Source organism: Lampris incognitus, chromosome 6, assembly GCF_029633865.1.
Source record: "Lampris incognitus isolate fLamInc1 chromosome 6, fLamInc1.hap2, whole genome shotgun sequence".
NCBI classification, from domain to species: Eukaryota; Metazoa; Chordata; class Actinopteri; order Lampriformes; family Lampridae; genus Lampris; species Lampris incognitus.
The window spans coordinates 9208834-9229762 of NC_079216.1; the positions used below are offsets into that span (position 1 = coordinate 9208834).

Sequence of the window (20929 nt, forward strand, 5' to 3'; positions counted from 1 at the left end):
GTAATGATATCCCCTCGGATATCGTTTCCGATTGGTGCCCCAATTTATATCACAAGTCTGAAAGGCCTTCTGCCAAGCCCTCAGAGCTATGATAAGTCTGTCTTCTGGTTATCACCCCTAGACTAATGATCAAATGGAACAGGCCAACCAGGACCTGGGAGCAGCGCTCAGTTGTGTGACCTACCAGAACCTGGCCTCCTGGAATATTCATCTCACCTGGATTGAGTATGCTCCTAGTCAACCACAGCCTCCGGTATGTCACCCTTTGAATGTGTCATGGGTTTTCAACCACCTCTGTTCCCAGCCCAAGAGCAGGCAGTCTCCGTGCCCTCAGTTCAGGCCCACCTTTGTTGTTGTCGGAAGGTTTGGAAGGGTGCCGCTCCACTGACCGCAGCGGCGCATTGCACACCAGCATCAGACATCGGCCGCCAGATACCAACCAGGTCAAAAGGTTTGGCTATCTTAAGCTATACCGATAGTATTCTAAGAAACTCACACCCTGTTACATTGGCCCCTTTGAAATTGACTATTATTAACCCCACGGCGGTTAGACTCAAGCTACCGCCTGACATGAAGATTCATCCCACATTTCATGTCTCCCAGTTGAAACCTCTCTTTCAGTTCGGCGGCCGTTCAGGCTATACCATCCAGCGGTTGCTGGATGTACACCGCTAGGGCTACCAATATTTAGTGGACTGGGAAGGATATGCACCGGAACAGCGCAGCTGGGTTCCCCGCCGACACACCCTGTGCCTTTCCTGGTCCAGACTTTCATTGGGAGCACCCAGACAAGCTCGGCGGGTCACCTGGAGGTGCCTGTTGAGAGGGGGGGGGTACTGTTACGACTGTGTTCAGTCATTCATTTTACCTGTTGCTTTTAATTTTGTCTTCCTGTTTTATTTTGAAATCCTTACCCGTCTTGTCGTTTCAGTTCCTGCCCCTACTTTTTGCTACTAGACAGCCCTGTCTTCTACACTTGTTCCTCATTCCCTGATTACCACCTCAGCATTTATACTCCCCTGGTTTCCCTGTGTCCTTGCCAGATTGTCTAGTATGTTTTGCCGCCTAGTAATTCAGCGTTTTTCTCCTCTGCTGCCTGAACTTTGGACTCTGTGTTTACTGCCTGCTCTGCCGCCTGTTTTTGGACTGACTTCCCAGTAACCTGAACTGTATCTGAAATGGTTTATCCACTTGTCTGTTTGATCGCATATAATACTGATACTCTGTTCATTAAAATTCCATATCGTCCTGCATTTGGGTCCTCCCTGAGTTTGTAACAAACTCTTTTAACATACATAAGAGCATACATTTTAGTAATGCCCGCTCAACTGGGAATTGTATCATTGTTTAATTATCTAAAGCATACCAAGAACTGAATTTTGTATTATTTACATTTACCTATTTAACTAACACTTTCATCCAAAGCTACTTAAGAGAGTCAGCAAATGATAGAAATTCGAATGTTACCAACTGGCATCATAGAGTGCTATATGGTAATCATAACAGTAGTACTGTAAGAAACATTTAGTACATAGTAATAATATCCTATCTAGAGTGCATGTCAAGTGCATTTAGTGTAAGTGTGTCTTAGAACATCACGAGGCAGTGAATAGGAGAATCACAAGCCAGAAAACAGGCAAATTACGCCATCAAATGTAAGTAGAAAAGGGCTCAATAGTAGACACCAGTAGTAATGGTGTTTAAGTACGGATGCAATAGTAACAACCAGCACCAATTTATATTCACTGCAACACAACTTTAAGGATTAGGGTAGGCCTAGGAGGAACATTTTAGGCCTTTCTTAAAGGGAGTAAGTGAGTCTGTAGTTCTGATGGAGACAGGCTTTTTGATCCATCAAGTTATGGTATGGTAATAGCAAAGTCTGGACCTAGAGCATAGAAATACATACTAGCTAGCTCCCGTGGAAGTCGTAACATCCATTTCCATACTTTACTTTTACGTACCTCATCCTCCTTACACTCCCTGAGCTCTACACGTTGAACAAACCGTTGTGGTGGACCACAGTACCAGGTCAGGTCTTAGACTGTTTCTTAAACTGTTTCAAATCATCCCTGGTATGGCTTAAAGTTGGCCTGCACCTATTTGAAATTCCCAAACCCCTGCTCCCTCTAACTGCACTCATTTGTGCTTACACAGTAATTAATCTTTTCTGATTTCCTCACCTTCCTCTGCAAAGCCTATTGATCACAATGGATTTCTCAGACAATGGTTTTCGGGGTTTTTTTTTTTTTTACTCTTTACTGCTGATTGGGACCTCATCACTTTGTTATGCTGCCAGCTGTATGGCCTTCGTCAAGGACTACACTTGCAGTCTGGAAAAAAACTTTGCTATGGATTATTGTTTCTTTATCCAAAAGACATGTAGTTTCTTCACCTATCCAATGGTTTGGAGGTGAAGAATAATGAATTAAAGCCTCTACACCTCCACAGTTCACTCCAGCTAAGTTTCCTCCTTTCTGCTCTTTCAGTTCACAGCTTGAGAAAAAGCTTATCTTTAACCTCAATCATTCTTTCTGGCCATGTATTTGCTCATTTCTGGGTTTCCTGCATTTACAACATGATTCTTCTCTTTCTATGCCCGCTTAATTTCAATTCAGGGCCCACAGGATTTACATTCATGGGACAGTGCACACTTTTTTTTTCTACAGTGGCTACTGTTTTTTTTAATTGCCCTCATATGCTGTATTTTTCACCATCACATCCTTATACTACCAAGCACGGCGCCGGCGATCCCATGATGAACCCTTAACCTGTAGATCCAAATCAAGGATTTATACTCCTTTTTACATGTGCGTGTGGATGTTGTGTATTCAGTTTTCACCAGAGCTGTAACTCAATCCGACTCAAAGAGCAACCCTTCGCCATGGAACCTCAGAGGGTCCTATAAATAAACAGGCAACGCTCACTCAACACTTGCCTATATGACACAAGGAATGATTAGCTCATGGCAACAGTCCTCTGATCTTAGTGTGTATCCACAACTATACTCCGTCAGCTGTGGCCATAGCTTACCAGCGGAGTGTGTCAAGGATTCTACATTCTCCTAGGAATACAAAATGTTGTTTTGTTAAACTGTAGGACTGTGGCTTTTATATGCTATGCAAGTTTTACAGTTACATTAGATTTATTTCATCAAGCAGACAGTTTTGTACAAAGCGACTTAGAAGAGAGTCAGCAATTATCTCACAAATACAGCACTATAATGTGTATTCATATTTTGTGACAAAGGTTTTGATGAAATGAGATGGAGAGGCTGGACTTTTTGGCTGGTAATGAGCTAATTCTGACTCAGTTGATGTCTTTGACTTAGTTTTCAGTGTTGACGCACTTTGGAGGCTCATATAAGAATCAGGTTTCTGATTAGACACTCGGATGTCAGTAGTATTCTAGAGCACAGAGGAAAAGCTAAGTTGATAATAAAAAAAAAGAACAATCAGAAAGGTGAAAGTACCAAAATCCTGTACATCCCATGGTTTATGTGTGGTACATGTACAGAGGGAGAGAGTGTTTCATGGCCAACTGAGTACCAATTGAATTCAAATTGATTTAACTGAAGTTCAAGCATGTAAATGGCATTACACCCAAAATGCATCTTAACCTCCTTATCCACTTCCCTCAGGGACAATCAGACTCTGGTTGATTATTATGCCAATTGAAATTTGATTGGCTCTGGCTTTACACAAACAATCAACTTTGCCGACATGTTTTCCCAAGTTTCCCACACTGATGCTCAACTTGTTATTGTAGGCCAGCATGATTTACTTTTAACTTTAAACAATACCCCCAAAACACATTCATTTAAACACCGAAGGGACAATTCAGTCCTAACGTCTCAGAAAAAAACTGAAAGCAAGTTAAAATGCAACACTGCTTTAAATGTGTGCTGAAATTCTTTGAAAAGTTAAACTCAGTAAATGTGCATTTGTATTTTGTGCTATGAAATCAAAAACTGCTGAGATGGTTTCTGAAGTGGTCATCGTGAGAAAATTGAGGTTTTTTTGTGGATCCCCCCCCTTTTTTTTCACCCCAATTGTACTTGGCCAATTACCCCACTCTTCTGAGCCGTCCCGGTCGCTGCTCCACCCCCTCTGCCGATCTGGGGAGGGCTGCAGACTACCACATGCCTCCTCTGGTACATGTGGAGTCACCAGCCGCTTCTTTTCACATGACAGTGAGGAGTTTTGCCAGGGGGACATAGCGCATGGAAGGATCACGCTATTCCCCCCAGCGGAATAGACCGCTACGCAACCCGGACACCCCCAAAATTGAGCTTTTTGATAATGCAGTGCCTTGTTGCCCAGTGTCAGTGCTTGCATTACAGCTGGAAAAGACAACGATTGAAGCATTTGTTCCCACATAGGAACTAGTTAGACAGAAAGCTTATTGGCCGCAGTTAGGAAATTATTTTTTACAGTTGGAAAAATTACCACAATAATACATACAAATCAACAGACACATAATACAGTAAATCAATCATTACGATGTACAGCAATAAAACATGAACAAACAATTCATTACATAACCTGGTTAATTAGACATTGTGCTGTACTGCAGCAAAACACACGAATATAGACAACACAGTAAATGAACTAACAGGGACATAGCAGTAAATGACACATCACACAGTACACATATGACTAAGACACTGACGTTACAGAGACATAAGGGTGAGTCGGGGAGCCAAAAGGCCTACTTAGAACTGATGTTAAAGGCTCTTTGTGCAATTTTACTTGATTCTTGGATTCTATTGTTCAAGCTATGTCAAAAACAACGACAAATCAAAAGCAAGAGAAGCAAATGCAAGGTAACGGATGCACAACACGTTTGTCAATGTCTGCCTTCTTCAAATGCCGTCAGCCGATATCATCTGCTGCCATTGCTGCTGCATATTTTTGCTGAGGACTGCAAGAGTAAGCCAAGTCTACCAGGGCGGGGACCTGGTATCAAACAGCAAAAACGTCCAATGGGCCCATCCCCTGTGTTTTTGCACTCAGTAACCCCTGCTGATATTTACTAGCGATAATAAGCTGAAATGTCACATACTGTACTTAAACAATCAAAGAACTTAGGTAGCCATTCTCATACATAATTAATATCCGGCCGAAGGAACCTTATTACCGTTAAAAAGAATAATAATAAACTTCATTTATATGGTATCTTTTATACATGAAATGCAGCTCAAAGTGATTTACAACAGAAAGAGGCAGACAAATCAAAACAATCACAAGCAGGAAAACATACAATAATAATCAGTAAAGAAAACATACACTTGATTTGAAAGAAGCCATTTGACAAGATCGTGTCCATGATGTTAAACCCCAAAGAAAATATGCTGAATATAAACGCTGTCACCCAGGCTCATCTTTATTAATGCTGACCTGTCTGGCGTGGTTGCCTCATGTAAGTGGCTGCATAGTGACCAAGCCAACGAGTTTTAAGTGACAGGGCAGTTAAATTACACTCATGCGTCAGCTCCACATTGCATGTTCTGTTAATCGGCTGGCTAACCTTTTTCCAAGATTGTTTAGTAGTGCTTTTTTTGCAGAGTTTGTACCAACTCACAGGTGTCTGTAAAAAAACCTGCATCAAAGTCTGAATGCAACGAGACGATGCCCTGCAAACTGCCGAGTCAAAAAGCCGAGGGTGTCTGGTGATCCAAATATTCACTTCCCTAAATAATGAACACACATAAAGGTGCGACAATGTATTCAAACAGAATAAGCGGAAATCAGAGCAATGCGAAATGAAAGAACTACTCTGTTTACCTTATTTCCCCTCCACAGGAACCAGGACCAATATGCTATGATGTTCAGATCCCTACAAAAGAGACACAGCGCACAGCAGTGATTAAACCTTTGTCAAACAATAATAGACAAGTGTTTTAAATATACATAAAGACATATCACTCCTTGACCATTAGGCTCACTCAGTGAACCCGCATTTAACATAACATTAAGTAATAGGCATGCTAGCTGACATGCACGTTTCACTGCCTTTTTGTAATCCTGTTTTCTTTCAGAGGAGGGATTCGATTCGGTGTCTCCATCTCCAGGTAAGGATAGCCCAAGCTTATGTGTGTACTTTATTGCTTCACCATCGCCGGCCTTCTGGGGATGGGCGGCCTGTAGGAGTCAGGCCAGCTGCCCTTGCTTGGAGCTGCAGAGAAGGCCAAAAGTCAGGGGGGATGGCAGGCAGAGAGGGTGGGACAGGATGTGTCTCCTGTTACTGCAGAGAGCGCCAGAACGCTAACCAGTGGTACTACTCCCTCTCCTGGCCCTTTAGTCTCCCTGTGAGCCGGGGCACCAACTACCTGCGCACCGGTTCCAGTCCCCGGGCCCGCATGTTGAAGATGAACGCGCCAAAGACAGTTTAAATCATAGCCGAGACGGTGCACTCTGTCGGTTTAGAATAAAACGATTTGAAACACTAAAAGTTGGTGGAGTGCCCGGCTATTTTTTAGCCCGGTGCGGGATTCGATACGGCGTGTCCTGCATCACAAGGCCACAAAACTAACCGCTCGGCTAAAGTGTCAGATCCGTTAGCCAGGGGCTAACATGTGTTATTAGTAGTTTACAGTCGTCACCCTCCCCGGAAGCGCGTCCTCACGCTCTGTTCTTCCCGCGCTCCGAAGAGACTTCTGAGGATCTGCACACTTCCGGATCCCACCGCTGCCACCAATGTTACCGGTTATTTTCTTGCCCGGTGCGGGATACTGCACCACAAGGCGACGTCACTAACCGCTCGGCTAAAGGGTCAGACCCGCTAGCTAGGGGCTAACGTGTATTATTAGTAGTTTACAGTGGTAACGTAAAACGACGTGGGACCATGCGAAGTCATGCTGTCAGCAAAACTGGCCACTTGATGCGTATCACTCTTTCAAGGCGTTTTTTTTTTACACAAAAACTCTGCAACAATGACGCAATGAAGACGCGTCTTGACGTCGGCTTTGTTCTTTTACGCTGAACCGAACAAAAGCGGCATAATCGCGCCCCAGTGTGTGATTTTACCCAGCACGCCGACGTTCCACAACACACCAGCGCCGGCTGTCCTTTACACGACTTCCGCCACTGCCGCTTAAACGCCGGAACAACAAAGGGCGCTAGTAGATGACGTCACGCAATAGTCGAACTCAAAACGCCGCCATCTTGGCAGGAAAGCGGGCCTATTGCTGGGCAAATGACTGCTAGCTAGCAGCAAGTCTCTTCGCCTGCTGTATTTACACAGTGCATATGGCGGATAGCTGTTGTGCGCCGGGATGCCAGAACAGCCGCGGACAAGTAAAAGGGGAGAGAGCATTTTGTCGGATTCCTAAAGATCCCGAACGACGACGTAAATGGATTACTGCCATAAAACGCGCTAGAAGCGAACAGGAGAAAACTGAGCGACGGGGACCCCACAAGCGACGGATTCCGCTTGTGTGGTGACCACTTCATATCAGGTACAGAATACAGCATTTCCTAGCGTTAATATTTTATTTATTTAACAGGCTTTTATTACGGTTTCTGACCATTTTGTTATACTAAAAGCCAAGTTCGACCTATGCGTTATGGCGTGGATTTTGCGGGGCTAACAACGGCTATCGAAAGACCGTGGCGGGCAGCCAAGAAGACGCGTTGGTCTTACTGTACTTGCGTTTGCCCACCCCCTTTATTTTATTTATTTATAACCAAGTGATAACGTTGCTGTATTATTTTCTCCACCACCCTCTGTCATCCATTCAACTGCGCTGATTAGCCCTGGTCAACTGAGCCAGCTAGCTAGCTAGTCATCATCGACAAAACTAGCCATGTTGCCAGGCAACCACCACTTCTCACCAACCCCACTCCCCACTCCCCTCTCCCTCAACCCCACTCCACTCTTCCTCAACCCAATTGCCCTCACCCTCAAACCCACTCCCTCAACCCCACTCTTCTTCCTCAACTCCACTCCCTCAACTCCATTCCCCTCACCCTCAACCCCCCTACAGTCATCGGCGTCGCCATGTCATTTTTGCCGGGGCTTAAGCACCGAACGTTTTGAGTGTAGCCCCGAATATAATTTTAAATTTAAGCCCATGTGAAGCCCGACAAAAACAAAAAACGTAACGTGTGTGAATGTCCGATAGTCCTGGTAACATAACAGCTTGTCAAAATAAATGCAGGTCTCTAAATCAACTCCGCGTGTGTGGGTGTGTGTGTGTGTGGGGGGGGCAGCGCTGAGTGACGTGACCCAAGTTAAAGCGTGAAGAGATGAGTAGAGGAGAGCGTGCAGGGAGGGAAAAAAACCTCAATCTTTTTGGATTTTTCCAAAAGAGAAGGAAGGGTAAGAATTTAGCCTTTGCTGTAACTTCTCAATAATGGTTGAAATTGCCTGCTGATTTATGATATGAATTGGATTCGGCACCTACGATCATGAAGAGAAATTCTCTTCATCATGATTGTAGGCTTGTAGATTGTGAATTGATGACTGTGGTGGACTGGCAGCCTGTCCAGGGTGTCTCCCCACCTGCCACCCAGTGACTGCTGCGACAGGCTCCAGCAGCCCCGCAACCCTGAGAGCAGGATAAGCGGCTTGGATAATGGATGGATGGATGATTGTAGGTGCCGTGTAGTTAGCGGGTCATAGGTCTGATCCCACAGCATACTTTTATTGTCCTTTAGCAAGGTTTTTCTTGTAAATAAATCAAATTTCCATAAAACGAACTAAATCGGTAACGACTCATTCCTACTAATTACTAACAACTACTAATATTTTTAGCATCACAATTCACAATTAATCTGGAGCTTAAACAACAGTTTTTGAGGTACACAGTTCAATTTTTCAATGATTAAGACATGTACTTTGAATGTAAATAAGGTGACAGAATGCATAAAAAAAGCATCAAAATAAAGCTTGTTTTTCAAAAAAGAATTACGGGGGAGGATCCCCCCCGGACCCCCATACAGAAGTCCAGGCTAAGCCCGAATGGCCTCAAATCCGGGAAATGGCCCTGTGCACAGTCATCTGACAGTAGAAACAAAAAGATATGTCATTGACCACACCTGTATTGTGTTAATGCACTGTGCTGAAACATTATATAACTCATCATAGACAGAATCAAAGGCGATGGAAATTTACCCTACTAAGACCAAGCCAAAGTACATTGGCCATGATTGTGAAACAGGTCTGTTGTGCTGTTAGATGAGTAGCCTGAGTAGATGAGTTGTCTCAGTCTCCGTGACAACGGCACTGATGTTGTCTTCCACAACAACTGTTGACTGCCAGCATCCTTATTTTCCTCTATTTTCTCTCTGAGGTTTGGATGGACGTTTAGAAGAAAACTGTTTGCTCTCTCTCTCAGCTTTGTCTTCATCTGGTTTAACCTTTTTAGACAGAGCGGGCGGATTAGGCTGCTTAGGAATGGGGGGCAGAGGAGGAAGTAATGCGGTTGCTGAGGTCACAGAAGTGGAAGCTGTGGTGGGCTCCATGACACATTACATTTTAACTGTCATGTATAGAGATGTTAGGTCATTTTGTTTTTATGTCTGGTCAAAGGAAAAGAACACATTTTAGGGGATGAAACTTGAAGATGATGAGAGTTCATTTTTACAATACACTGTTAGATCACAGCAAGTGTGACAAGTCAAAAGTAGGTTTGATTAAAACTATGACTATGTCATATTTGGAGTCCAACATCAGCACAACATGTTAAATAAAAAGCTATGTATACCATCATTTATTCCCAGGGAAGTCCCATGGATGCCATGTATTTCGAGGCCTGAACAGCACATGAACGGTGCTGTGTCATCTTAGTGGTGCAAATGCCATCTCAGGCTCTAAATAGAGGTAAGAGAAAAAGAGTGTTTATGCAAAAGAAGACCAAATCAGAGCTGGTGCTATGGATCCATGTCTTTATTATACTAACACACCAACAGATAGACCTGCTATCTTTAGCCTTGTTTCATCATTTTGAAAGAATTACATGTCATCTATGGAATCAAAAGCTTAGGTCATGAAGAGTCAGAATCACTTTTAATGGTCAGTTACAGTGAATATCTGAGAATTAGTTGTAGTCACGTTTGGGCAGAGACATATGGACCATTTACATAGTTTTTCAGGACATAGTAATGATTGAGAATATATCAGTTTTTTCTGCATGTGGTATTTTCAAATGAATCTTTCTGACAGACAGGAGCATTTTGATACTTGAATAAACAAACGCTCCTACGTAATAGCAACTGCCCCAAAACAAGACCAAAGGAAACTGCAATGATAAGTTACTTAATGACTGTATGAAGTATACATACATCATTCAAATATTATCCTGATATTTTATACTATACCTTTTGTCTCTCCCTAGATGTTAGTGTAACTTTTTTCCCTATGACTTCAATAAATTAACACCTGGTAGTCAGTCGTCTGCTCTTTAAAAGCTGTCTATTGTGACGCTGTTGACCTGCGGGTGCACCCGGTTCCTGTTACAGTTGAAGAGCCAGGCTGCCCTCCTGTGGCGGTAGCGCTTGGACAGCAGAACATAGAGAACCGGGTTGACACAGGGGTGAAGGTACTGGAGCACGGTGCAGATGAAGTAGAACGTCTCCCAGGCCTGGCCATGGCGGTACAGGCCAAGGTACACACACAGTTCTAGCACATAGCCAGGCAGCCAGCACACAGAGAAGGTCCCTGCCGCTAAGAACACCATGACAGAGGCTCGGCGGGTGTTCCTGGCACTGGCCAAAGACATAACTGGGCTTTTGTGGAGAAAGACAGCGAGGCGGGCGTAGTTGAAGGCGATCACCAGCATGGGGATGAAGTAATAGAGAACAAACTGACTCAGAACCACTTGGTAGTGGTGCTCGTGGATGGTCGGCAAGCAGAAGGTAAGATTCACCAGACTCTGGCCCAGGCTCTTCTTGGTGGCGAAGATGCGCAGAGGCAGGCTGATGAAGAAGCTGAGTGCCCAGACTAGGATAAACATGATAACCACGATGTCCATGTTGGGTGGCTGGTACGGGTTGGTGATGATCATGGCGCGGGCCATGGACACGGCACACAGGGAGTAGGTGCTGGCCGCTATGCTGAAAGCCAAGAGGAACTGATAGACTTTGCAGGAAGCATCCCCCAGGGGCCAGGAGTGGCTGACGGCAGAGTGCAGGGTGAAGGGGATGAGGAGGAGGGTGAGGAAGTCGGCGAGCGTCATGCTGAGCAGCAGGATGTCCAGGCGGTTCTTGCGAAAGGTGTTGTACTTGGCAAATAGGGAGAAGACCAGCAGGTTGGCACAGAACCCGATTCCGAGGATGACCCCGCACGTACAGGCGAAGATCAGCCCGTATGTGTTGGGAAAAGCCTGTTTGGGAACCATCAAAGTCATGTTATTAAGGCATGGGTTTACCTTTAGGATATAAATTAGTAGTGCCCAAGTACATGTGTAGCTAAAAGCTTTGTGTGCATGTCCTCACTTCAACCAAACACTAAAGCGGCAGCTTTCATTAATTAGCATATTAACTGGAGGAGAGCAGAACTAATAGGGAAAATCTGCAAGTAAACCTGCATATGCACAGTTCCAGTGAGGTGGTGATAAATAAAACGGTGGGTAAACTTTGATCTTAGTCAGCGGTCCATCATTTGGTACCCACTTACCCACCTAATAATAATAATAATAGTAATCCATCCTTTATCCAAACCGCTTATCCTGCTCTCAGGGTCGTGGGATGCTGGAGCCTATCTCCAGCATCAGTCATTGGGCAGCAGGCAGGGAGACACGCTGGACAGGCTGCCAGGCCATCACAGGGCTGACACACACACATTCACACCTAGGGACAATTTAGTACGGCCGATTCACCTGACCTACATGTCTGGACTGTGGGAGGAACCCGGAGCACCCGTAGGAAACCCACGCAGGCATGGGGAGAACATGCAAACTCCACACAGAGGACGACCCCCGAGGTTGGACTACCCTGGGGCTCAAACCCAAGACCTTCTTGCTGTGAGGCGACCGTGCTAGCCACTCTGCCACCCATAATAGTAATAATAAACTTTATTTTCAAAGTACTTTTCAAATGTGAAATGCAGCTCAAAGTGCTTTACAATAGAAATAAGAAAATTAAAACAGTCACAAGTAGATCAAAGACGGTTGAATCAGCTCATCTGGATACAACGTTTATTGACAGATACGTTTCATCACTCAACTAAGTGACCTCTTCAGTCTAAACTGTCTGCAGGTATCCCCACCCCTTATAAACAACACAGCACAATACAGTTCCCTAGCGACCGAAACCAACGACGAGTTTCATATGTAATTTGGGTGGGACCATTGATTAGCCAGCTTATCCAAAGGAGTTGAATAAAGTGCAACTGGACATATACCAAGTCCAGTTGCACTTGATTCAACTCCTTTGGATAACCATGACCTGGATGACTGAGAACCTTCACAGACATTAGCCAGCTTACAATGCTGTGATTGCAACGTTCCCTAATCCTCTGTAAAAGTACACATGGCCTTTGAAACTCTAATCAATGGTCACACCCATATTTGCATATGAAACTGTTGTTGATGTCAGTCGTTAGGCAACTGTATTGGTTGTTAAGGGTGGGGATACTTGCAGTCAGTTTAGACTGAAGATGTCACTTAGTTATGATGAAACGTATTTGTCAGTAAACGTTGTATCCAGATGAACTGACTCAACCTTCCTGGATTTTCTTACCTGGATTATTGAGCATGCATCAAGACAATGACAAGTAGAAAAAAATACAACAAAAAAGGCAGTTTAGAGGTATTTAAGAATCATTAACAGAGATGAAAAGTGAAATTTTACAATAAAGATGAAAGTTTATGAAATAAGGGTGACGTCGAAGTAAGTGCAAATGAACAGGCAGTTTTACTTGAAAGCTGCATGAAAAAGACACGGTTTCAGCCTTGGTTTGAAAATGCCTCTCGTATCTGTTAGTATCATGTTCCACGTTGTAGTTTAGTGTGTGGTCCAGCAGTATGGGTACATCACTTGGATAGCAGTTACTCTGCTGTGCACTATGAGTTAATGTAATGAAGATCTATGTCGGCCTCAAACAGGTGGAAACACCATAGTCTTCTAATGAAAAGGTGGATAAAGCTCATTAAGGTGATTATAATGTCACAGGGTTGGGCAAATTATTTTTAATTAACAAACGTTAAACATAAATAAACAAAGATTATTTAATTAGTGCCGCCCTCTCCAGTCACACGGCTGTATAGAGGTCACTCATTTTGTGATAATACACACCTGACATGACGGCAAATGGCCTGACCTGACAACGGTAAACTGTGGCAAACTCACCATCGTCTGTCTTCAGCGAAGTGTGCCGTCTGTCGGGATCATTGCATGTCTGTAATCTCCCTCTCCTCACTTGCTCAATCTGCAATATTCTGCCTCAACCTCCTCTTGTCGATCTCCATGCTGTTAAACGTGAAGCATTTCCACCCGTGAGGTCTCCCAGGATTTGTTGCCGAATGTGGAGAGAAGAAAAGGCAAACATCCCTCGGGTCAGATTATTTCTGGATGAATAAGCTTTAGGAGGTGGACGCCTCCGTCCAGCGCCTGGGAAATGTAATATTCTGCCCTTTATTACACGTGTTTGTTTCAATAGTAGTAGGAAGGCCCGTGTTGGAAATGTTGTCACTGGTCTCCTGATCCGTTCGTTGAACTGGTTACTCAGTATTGTGTGTGAGAGCTGTATGTTGGAAGGCTTATGCCCATTAACTGGATTTATTCCATTTATATTTATGCCGAGAAACACTTCACACTTATGGTTCCTGACACTCACCATGATCATGTCTTAGTGTGTGTGTGTGTGTGTGGCTTGTGAGCATGACAGGTTATAGTTGCCTCATTTGAGTTCTGTAACAGACCTCATGTAGGTAGTGCTTATGTTATAGTGGCATAGTAATATTCATGTAGACTCGTGGTAATAGTCACTCCTTTGTCTTTTTCCTTTCTCAGTTGGTGATTGGTTGCAGAAACAAATGTTCTCATCAGTGGGGTCGGTGGCGATAACACCAGGGCGGAGGATCTGGTGGTCTCTGTGGGCCTCAACGTCAACAACCCACGTTTCCTTCTTGGTCGAGATGGTACGTACCGTATAAAGGGAATATTTCACAGGCAGCACAGCATGGACATTTTCCAAAGAAAACAAACCATGGATTGATTGTGTTCTCCGTGTTTCCCCTCCTGCCGTGAGTCATTAATCAATCAGCCGTTGTTAGATTGATTTCTCTGGTTTGAGCTGCAGGCGTCTGATGGCGCCTTTATCGTGCTATTACACTGTGTTTTATGGCTCTTGGTGCCATTATGGGCCCCACTGCAGCTCTTAGTGCAGGAAGCGGCCGACACTGATGCGTTTGCTCAGCCTCCGTTACGGCTGTTAAAACGCACCACGTGTTCTCAGGTGTGACATTGACCACCTCGCTCTGTTCTCTTTCTTCTGTACAGAAAAATCAACAAAAACTTTTGTCTTTTTTTTTTTTCTTGAATCCTCTCCATCCATTGCTAATATTTTGGGTTTTTTTCTCATTGCAGGTCTTCCATGTGACAGCCCAACTTATTCCTGAGGGAATGAAAAGTGAACATTTGCTGAGGTGAGCTTAAGGTGCGGACATGGGACAGCTGGTAAGGAACATGGCATCATTGCTCAACGACACTTCAGAAGGGCTGACACTAGCAGTTGCAGGAAATTAAACCCGAGCTTTCTGGTCGAAGGGGCCCGCTCCCTATTCACTACATAACCCTTTCGTTTTCTTTAAAGAGTATTGTCAGGGTATCAAGTCAAGTCAAGACAGTTTTTATTGGCCAAGTATAGTCACACACAAGGACTCTGACTTGTTACGTTGCTGTCAGTTACACGTAACATACACACATGTACACAAGAGAAGTGTATCGTAAGAAAGAGCTAAGGATAAGACTGGATATCAGCAACTAGATATAATAGGTATAGCATGTATACAGTAAGTATAAAAAGTATAAGTATAAATGGATATTAGAAATCATGATGAGTCTGACCCCAGTGGTCTTTTCTGTCAGTTGACTGTGAATTTGGGGATGTAAGAATTGCAGTCCCCCCCCCCCCCGTTAAGTCCCATTGCAAGTTGCTCTGGGTCAGATTCAGACCATCTGCTCAGTACCCATGATATAAATACTTCACACAGTGTTTTTATGGCCAAGTTAGCATTTCAGTACCTGTATCTGAGGTCATGGTAGGGTGGTTCTTTATTTTTATGCATGGCCTAAAACACTGGTTCTGGACTCCCAGCAGGGGACGCAAGGAGATTTTTAGGGGGGGGGGGGGTCACAAGATTATTTATGGAGAGTGAAAAACAATATTTCTGATATAGAAACACAGGGTCATGTGTAATCACTGCTTAATTTCTCAAAAAAAACCCCAAAAACCTGATATTTCTTTTTATCCTCAAAGCTCCCAGCGACAGCAAGAAAATGGGAAATTAGAGAAATTATATGGTGCCCTGGTTCAATCTTCTAAATGTGCTCGTCTGTGTCGCGCGGGGGGGGGGGGGTGTCACCAAACAGGAAGACTGACTGCATTTATAAAAAGGTGAGAAACACTGGCCTGAAGTAATTATAGTACATATTCTTAGAGGAAGAAAGATATTTCTGATTGCAGTCATTGCATTGCATCTTGTCACAGCATTTGAACAATAGTATAATTCAAATGCGTAGCCGTTCCGGAATAGTTTCGCTGTCATCAGCCAGTCATTCGTCCAAAGTAGCTCAATGAACACAGGAGGCGGCGCTGCTCATGATCCCCACTTACACCCTTCATGCTGAAACGCTCTGCAGACGTAATGAGATGCACGGCAGCAGGTCCCAGTATGGAGGTTGGAGGCTGGGTGTCCTTCAAAAGGCTGCTGAGGCCGCCGGAGAAATGGGAAATTTGACCTCCATTTGGAAATGATCTCTGACCGATGATGTATTAGAGTGACTGCTATCAAAGATTTAATCCTCACTACTATTTGACAGGTAACAGCTTAGAAAACACACAACTGACAAATTATTTCAACAAAAGTCATTAAGTACTGGGGTGGCAGAGCACGATCCGGGCGGGGTCTGTTGCCTAATGTGAGTCTTTTTGAGGAAAATAAAACATAAGATCATCTCCTGTTAGTCATTTTGGATCAATGTTTACTAAATACCACACATTAGTCTAATATAAGTATGATACAGTAATAGGAGTCTGATACAACTGGTGAACAAAGGCAGCACAAATGATTTCCAATGGCTACATTTTTAATGTTGGATTATTTGGGAACATGTACAGTATGCCCTCAGTGCATGTGAAGAACATTGGATGAGTCTGTTAGCCTCCACCTTGGGCTTAAAAAAAAAAAGAAGAAGAAGAGGGAGTTTGATGAAGCGTCCAATAATTTACAAATCCATTGAGGATCCAAGGTGGTGATAGGAAGTCTGCTCATCCAAAAGGGAAAAAAACAAGAACAAATGAATTAAAAATCAACCACAAGAGAACATTTACAGGATATAACTAAAGTGCATTATGGAATTTAGTCAGCAGCACAATGATACATTCACAAAAATAAATAGACTCTTTAAAATGAAATAAATTATGGCAGAACAGTTCTGACGGATGTATTCAGCCAAACGGTTCAGCGTGATTGTCAGTAATAGATGAAGAGCCGTCCAAAAACAGATCGCTTAGCGTCCCAATAGTTATGAAATTACACTATGTACAGAAAATAAATATATTCTTCCTAAGATCTATGTGTGCACACAACTGGTAATGGATTAAAACCGTATGGCATTGCTTGGAGTAAAACAGGGCTATAGAGGCTTATAGATGGCCCAAATAAATACTAATCTAAAACCGTGTAACTATGATAGTTTGATAAAACTCCAGAAGGTATGAAATTAAAACACAAAACGCAAACGTAGCGGATTATAATGATACGAGCAAAGCCCCAAAGCCATAATATGATGCGACGGAGTCAGCCGTTGGTTGGGTCTCTTAGACCTCTGTTATGCTTGAACTGTGTCAGTGTGTTGGCGGGGCCTCGCCAGAAACGTCACTCGGCGTCTTTCAACCGGGATGTTTTGTCCTTTGTGTCTCATTCGCCACCAGGGAACGCGCCTTCCTCCGCTTCTTGTCGCTCTCCTTTCGCCGGCCCAGCCTAACCTTTTTTTTCCTCTTGGTGGCCACCTTGAGTGGCTGGTCCTTATAGGCCAGGGCCTTGTTGGTCTCCTGCGGCAGGGTAGCACCCTCCCTGTCCATCCGAAACCTAACCGGGAGATTCTTGGTGCCCCCGGCGGGCTTTTGACGCAGGGCGCCCCCACCGAGGGTGTGGCTGCTGCCACCACTCTGGTGGGGTGAGGCTTGTTCATCTGCCGTGTGCACCTCATCCAGCAGCTGCTGTAGCCACGTGCGCCGCTTGAACTCCTGCAAGGAGCGGCCCTTGTCGTGCATCAGCTGGGCATGGCTCACTGACCGCTTCCTGCTAGGGCACAGGGGAGAGGGGAGAGGGCAAAGGTCATCGTGAGGTCTTTATTATGATTTTAAAAAGAAGACTTTAACGGTTGACTTCATCTGCTGACTGATACCAGCACCCTAGAAAAGCATTCTACAGGTAGTAATTTCACTTTTCCATTTGGATCAGGGGTTCTCAATCAGGTCATCTGGTACCACCAGTACTGCTGGTTTTCTATTCTGACAGGTAGTTCATTCCATTCACGTGTTGTTCCGGTTATTCAGCCTCCAATCAGGGGACTTTTTACACCTGGAAAACAGGTGAATGGAATGAACTACTGGGCAGAATAGAAAACCAGCTGTACTGGTGGTACCTGAGGACCTGATTGAGAACCGTCACAGTAGTAGCTCAACGTCAGAATTGTTTTATATTCCAAATTGAATATGAAAATCCCAAATCCGAATCATTACCATGTGAATATGGCACTTCGTTGTCTTTTTCATGAGTTTTGGCTAGGTCTATTTTGCAGTGGAGTTGACTGCTGAAATTCAAGGTCACGGTCCTGAGAATTTCAGTACAGCAGGTGGCAGCATCAACAAGATTTGTGAGAGCCACCAGGAGTCTGTGCTCACGAACCCACAAAGCAGAAATTAATAAGTTATATTTTGACTCCTGTTCCTTTATCTGCCCTCATTGATTTTGGGTTTACATTAAAAGCAATGCACAAAAAAACCCTTGTTTTTTGTTTTTTTTTGCTATTTCATCCACAAAGGTCATCATTACACAGCTCAAGAACCCATTCATTCTTTTTTTTTGTTTGTTTCTAGTATTTTACAGATTTCTCTTTGCTGAAGTAATATCAGGGGTTCACTAAATGTAGGTCAGGCTACAAATGCAAACACTCACAAACCGAACAAAACGACTTACGTTCTGTGACTAAGTGCATCAATTGGCTTCCCATAAAGAGTTACCGGGGAGCACAGCAAGAATACAGCAAGACTCCACTGATGGAGCATGCCGATAGAGCACATCCTGCAGCCAAAGATCTGCAAAACACAAGATGCATTATTCTATAGCATGCCCCAGAGGTACAAGACACATTACATCTACACATGAATTGAGACTTTGTCTTACATACTAACACTTACCTGCCAGTCTGCTACTGAACTTGGATTATGTTACCATACCCCCAAAAAGGACACTTTTCCTGAAGATGTGAACTCTCACACCTGGCATTAATTGTGTCACTTTGTTTTTACATGGAAACGAATAAATATAAAATACAAGGAGACTTACATGTGGTGATTCCACAAGAAGGAGAATCCACAACCGTTCAGTCCACTAATTCCTAGGAGGAGATCCCTTTGCAAAATTAACGAATTTCAAAAAACAAAGTCGGTGGGGCTGGAAAAAAAGTTACACCGCCAAATGCAATTTGGCTGAATCAGAAATTCTGTCCAAATCCATTGGTGTGAGGGCAGCCTGGGGAAACCCCCCTGTGAGCATTTTCCATTCGGTTGCCTCCCAACAGTGTGTGTTGAGCTATTTATTTCTCCCCAGCGTCCCAATGAAAACAAAGATAAAGATAGACGGAGCTGCACCGGCCCATCAGTTATGGCGCTGCCACACCAACTGGTCCTTCCATAGCCTCATGTGGAGCGACGCTCAAAGCATCATTTCTGATTGCAAGACTGCGGGGCAGCCACGGAGTGTGTTTGGCATGCTGCTGCCTCGCACTGTGAGCAAGCCTGTGTGTGTGTTTGGTCTGGTCTGAGTGGAGGCAGAGAAAGAGAAGTGGGAGCTCCTCTCTGGGTAAAGATACAGGCACTACCTTAGCCCCTGCCCATTAAGTCTGGTCCTGACACCCTCCCCCAACCCCCCACCAACCCTCCACACACACAAATACACGCACACACACACACACACACACACACACACACGCACCGGTTACGTACGCACACATGCACATGCACACACACACACACACACACTCACACACACACACCTGCAGTGACATGAAGGTGGCGCCCATGCAACATTTGGAACAGTCATGCAAGCAGAGAACACACACACACACACATTTCTATTTAACCCTTCCTTCGAAATGCTTCGGTGTCCACTTTGTGAGAGTGGCCCGAAATAGAAAATTCGAAAAGTGTGATAATGGCGGTCGCCAGTTCGCGTCATTAAGAGGTCAGAAATGACAGGTGTGCACCAATGGAAGCAATCGTAGGGTGCCGGGGCTATGTTAGGGGAGGAGGAGGTGGCGGGGTGGGGGTGTGTGTTAGGGGTGTGTGGGGGGGGGGTAACTCCAAAGTAAACAGGCAGGCCTCACCACTTTCCCCATGGGAGAATGACCATAACCTCAGAGAAACCCAACCCACAGCCCTTCACTACAGACCATTCAGTTCCACTCCACTCCGCCTCGACAAACCAGCTCACCGCCGTATGGTTACATGTGGACTTTGAGGTATCTTCTACACACCGCCACTAAGGACAGTGGACGGTTATGTAATGCCAGAATGACACAGTACACAATCTCTGGACAGAGACAGAGACATAGAATTTATTCCGAGTTTATTTGTCACATACAATGTTATAGTTATACATGTACAACACTACTGAAATGCTTGGCGGCATTCTCCGATGACCGTGCAAGGCATAGTAAAGCCAGAAGGAAATCTATGAGATGGTAAAGACTAAAAGTGAAATTGAGAAATAATATAATCTGAACCCAAAAAGAGTCCAAAATAGTCCAAGTTACAGTTCTATACCGTGTGTATTGTGTAATGTGTATACCCTTGTGTGTCAAATGCACATAACTATCATTATGTATGCTCTATACAGAAGCACAATGGACTACAATGTACTGGCATACAAAGTCAGTGCAAGTTCAATAAATATGCAGTATAGATATTTGAGTCATGTTCTGCCATGGTGTGACATCCAGATGTTGAACAGCCAGTCGTGCACGGTTGCATTCACACGAGGTGAAGCTGCAGCCGGCGGGTCGGTGTGAGGGGTGACCACACTATGACAAAAAGTTTAAAGATGACAGTTGATATTTAACATAGTTCATCATTTGACACTCTTCTACAACAGAGAAATGATTTAGAGCTATATTTTGCATTATGCTGGGTCTACTAGAGAAAAAAAACCCTACCTTTTCTCCTTTCTGTAAGTCTTCCTGTCCTGAGGCTGCTGTAAGCCTGCATTCGTACAGCAAAACTGAAGGTTTTAAGATGGAGTTTTTCCTTTTTTTTTTTTTTTTTTTGATGGTATATTTATTGCACATAAAAAATGTAGCCATTGTGCTTGCTAGAATTAGCGTCAGCAAACTACCTCATGCTTTTGTTAGGTCTGTTCGGCGGGTGTTGAACTCTCAACAGAATCTAAAGGAAAGCCATTCGTAGGAGCTCACTGTCACTTCGGGATACAGAAAACTGAACCGACTTACTGGGTTGTCAAAGGGTGCATGTTTTATTG

The 20929-nt window shown here is 44.1% G+C and overlaps 2 protein-coding genes across 2 annotated transcripts; both read right to left on the reverse strand.

The window, feature by feature from the left end:
- Positions 1 to 10405: 10405 nt before the first annotated feature.
- Positions 10406 to 13395, reverse strand: LOC130113622 (galanin receptor 2a). The gene is made up of 2 exons (XM_056281169.1): positions 13293 to 13395; positions 10406 to 11326 (listed from the first exon to the last, which is right to left on the reverse strand). The coding sequence occupies exons 1-2, from the start codon at positions 13293 to 13295 to the stop codon at positions 10406 to 10408; spliced, it is 924 nt and encodes a 307-aa protein (XP_056137144.1). The 5' UTR covers positions 13296 to 13395.
- Positions 13396 to 17058: 3663 nt separating this feature from the next.
- On the reverse strand, positions 17059 to 18474 carry LOC130114007 (parathyroid hormone-related protein-like). The gene is made up of 2 exons (XM_056281725.1): positions 18371 to 18474; positions 17059 to 17470 (listed from the first exon to the last, which is right to left on the reverse strand). The coding sequence occupies exons 1-2, from the start codon at positions 18472 to 18474 to the stop codon at positions 17059 to 17061; spliced, it is 516 nt and encodes a 171-aa protein (XP_056137700.1).
- Positions 18475 to 20929: the final 2455 nt, after the last annotated feature.

Coding starts and splice junctions, on each gene's coding strand:
- LOC130114007 (XM_056281725.1), bottom strand. CDS start 18,474: ATGTGCTCTATCGGCATGCTCCATCAGTGGAGTCTTGCTGTATTCTTG. Junction 17,471..18,370: donor GATGCACTTAGTCACAGAAC/GTAAGTCGTTTT, acceptor GTGCCCTAGCAG/GAAGCGGTCAGTGAGCCATG.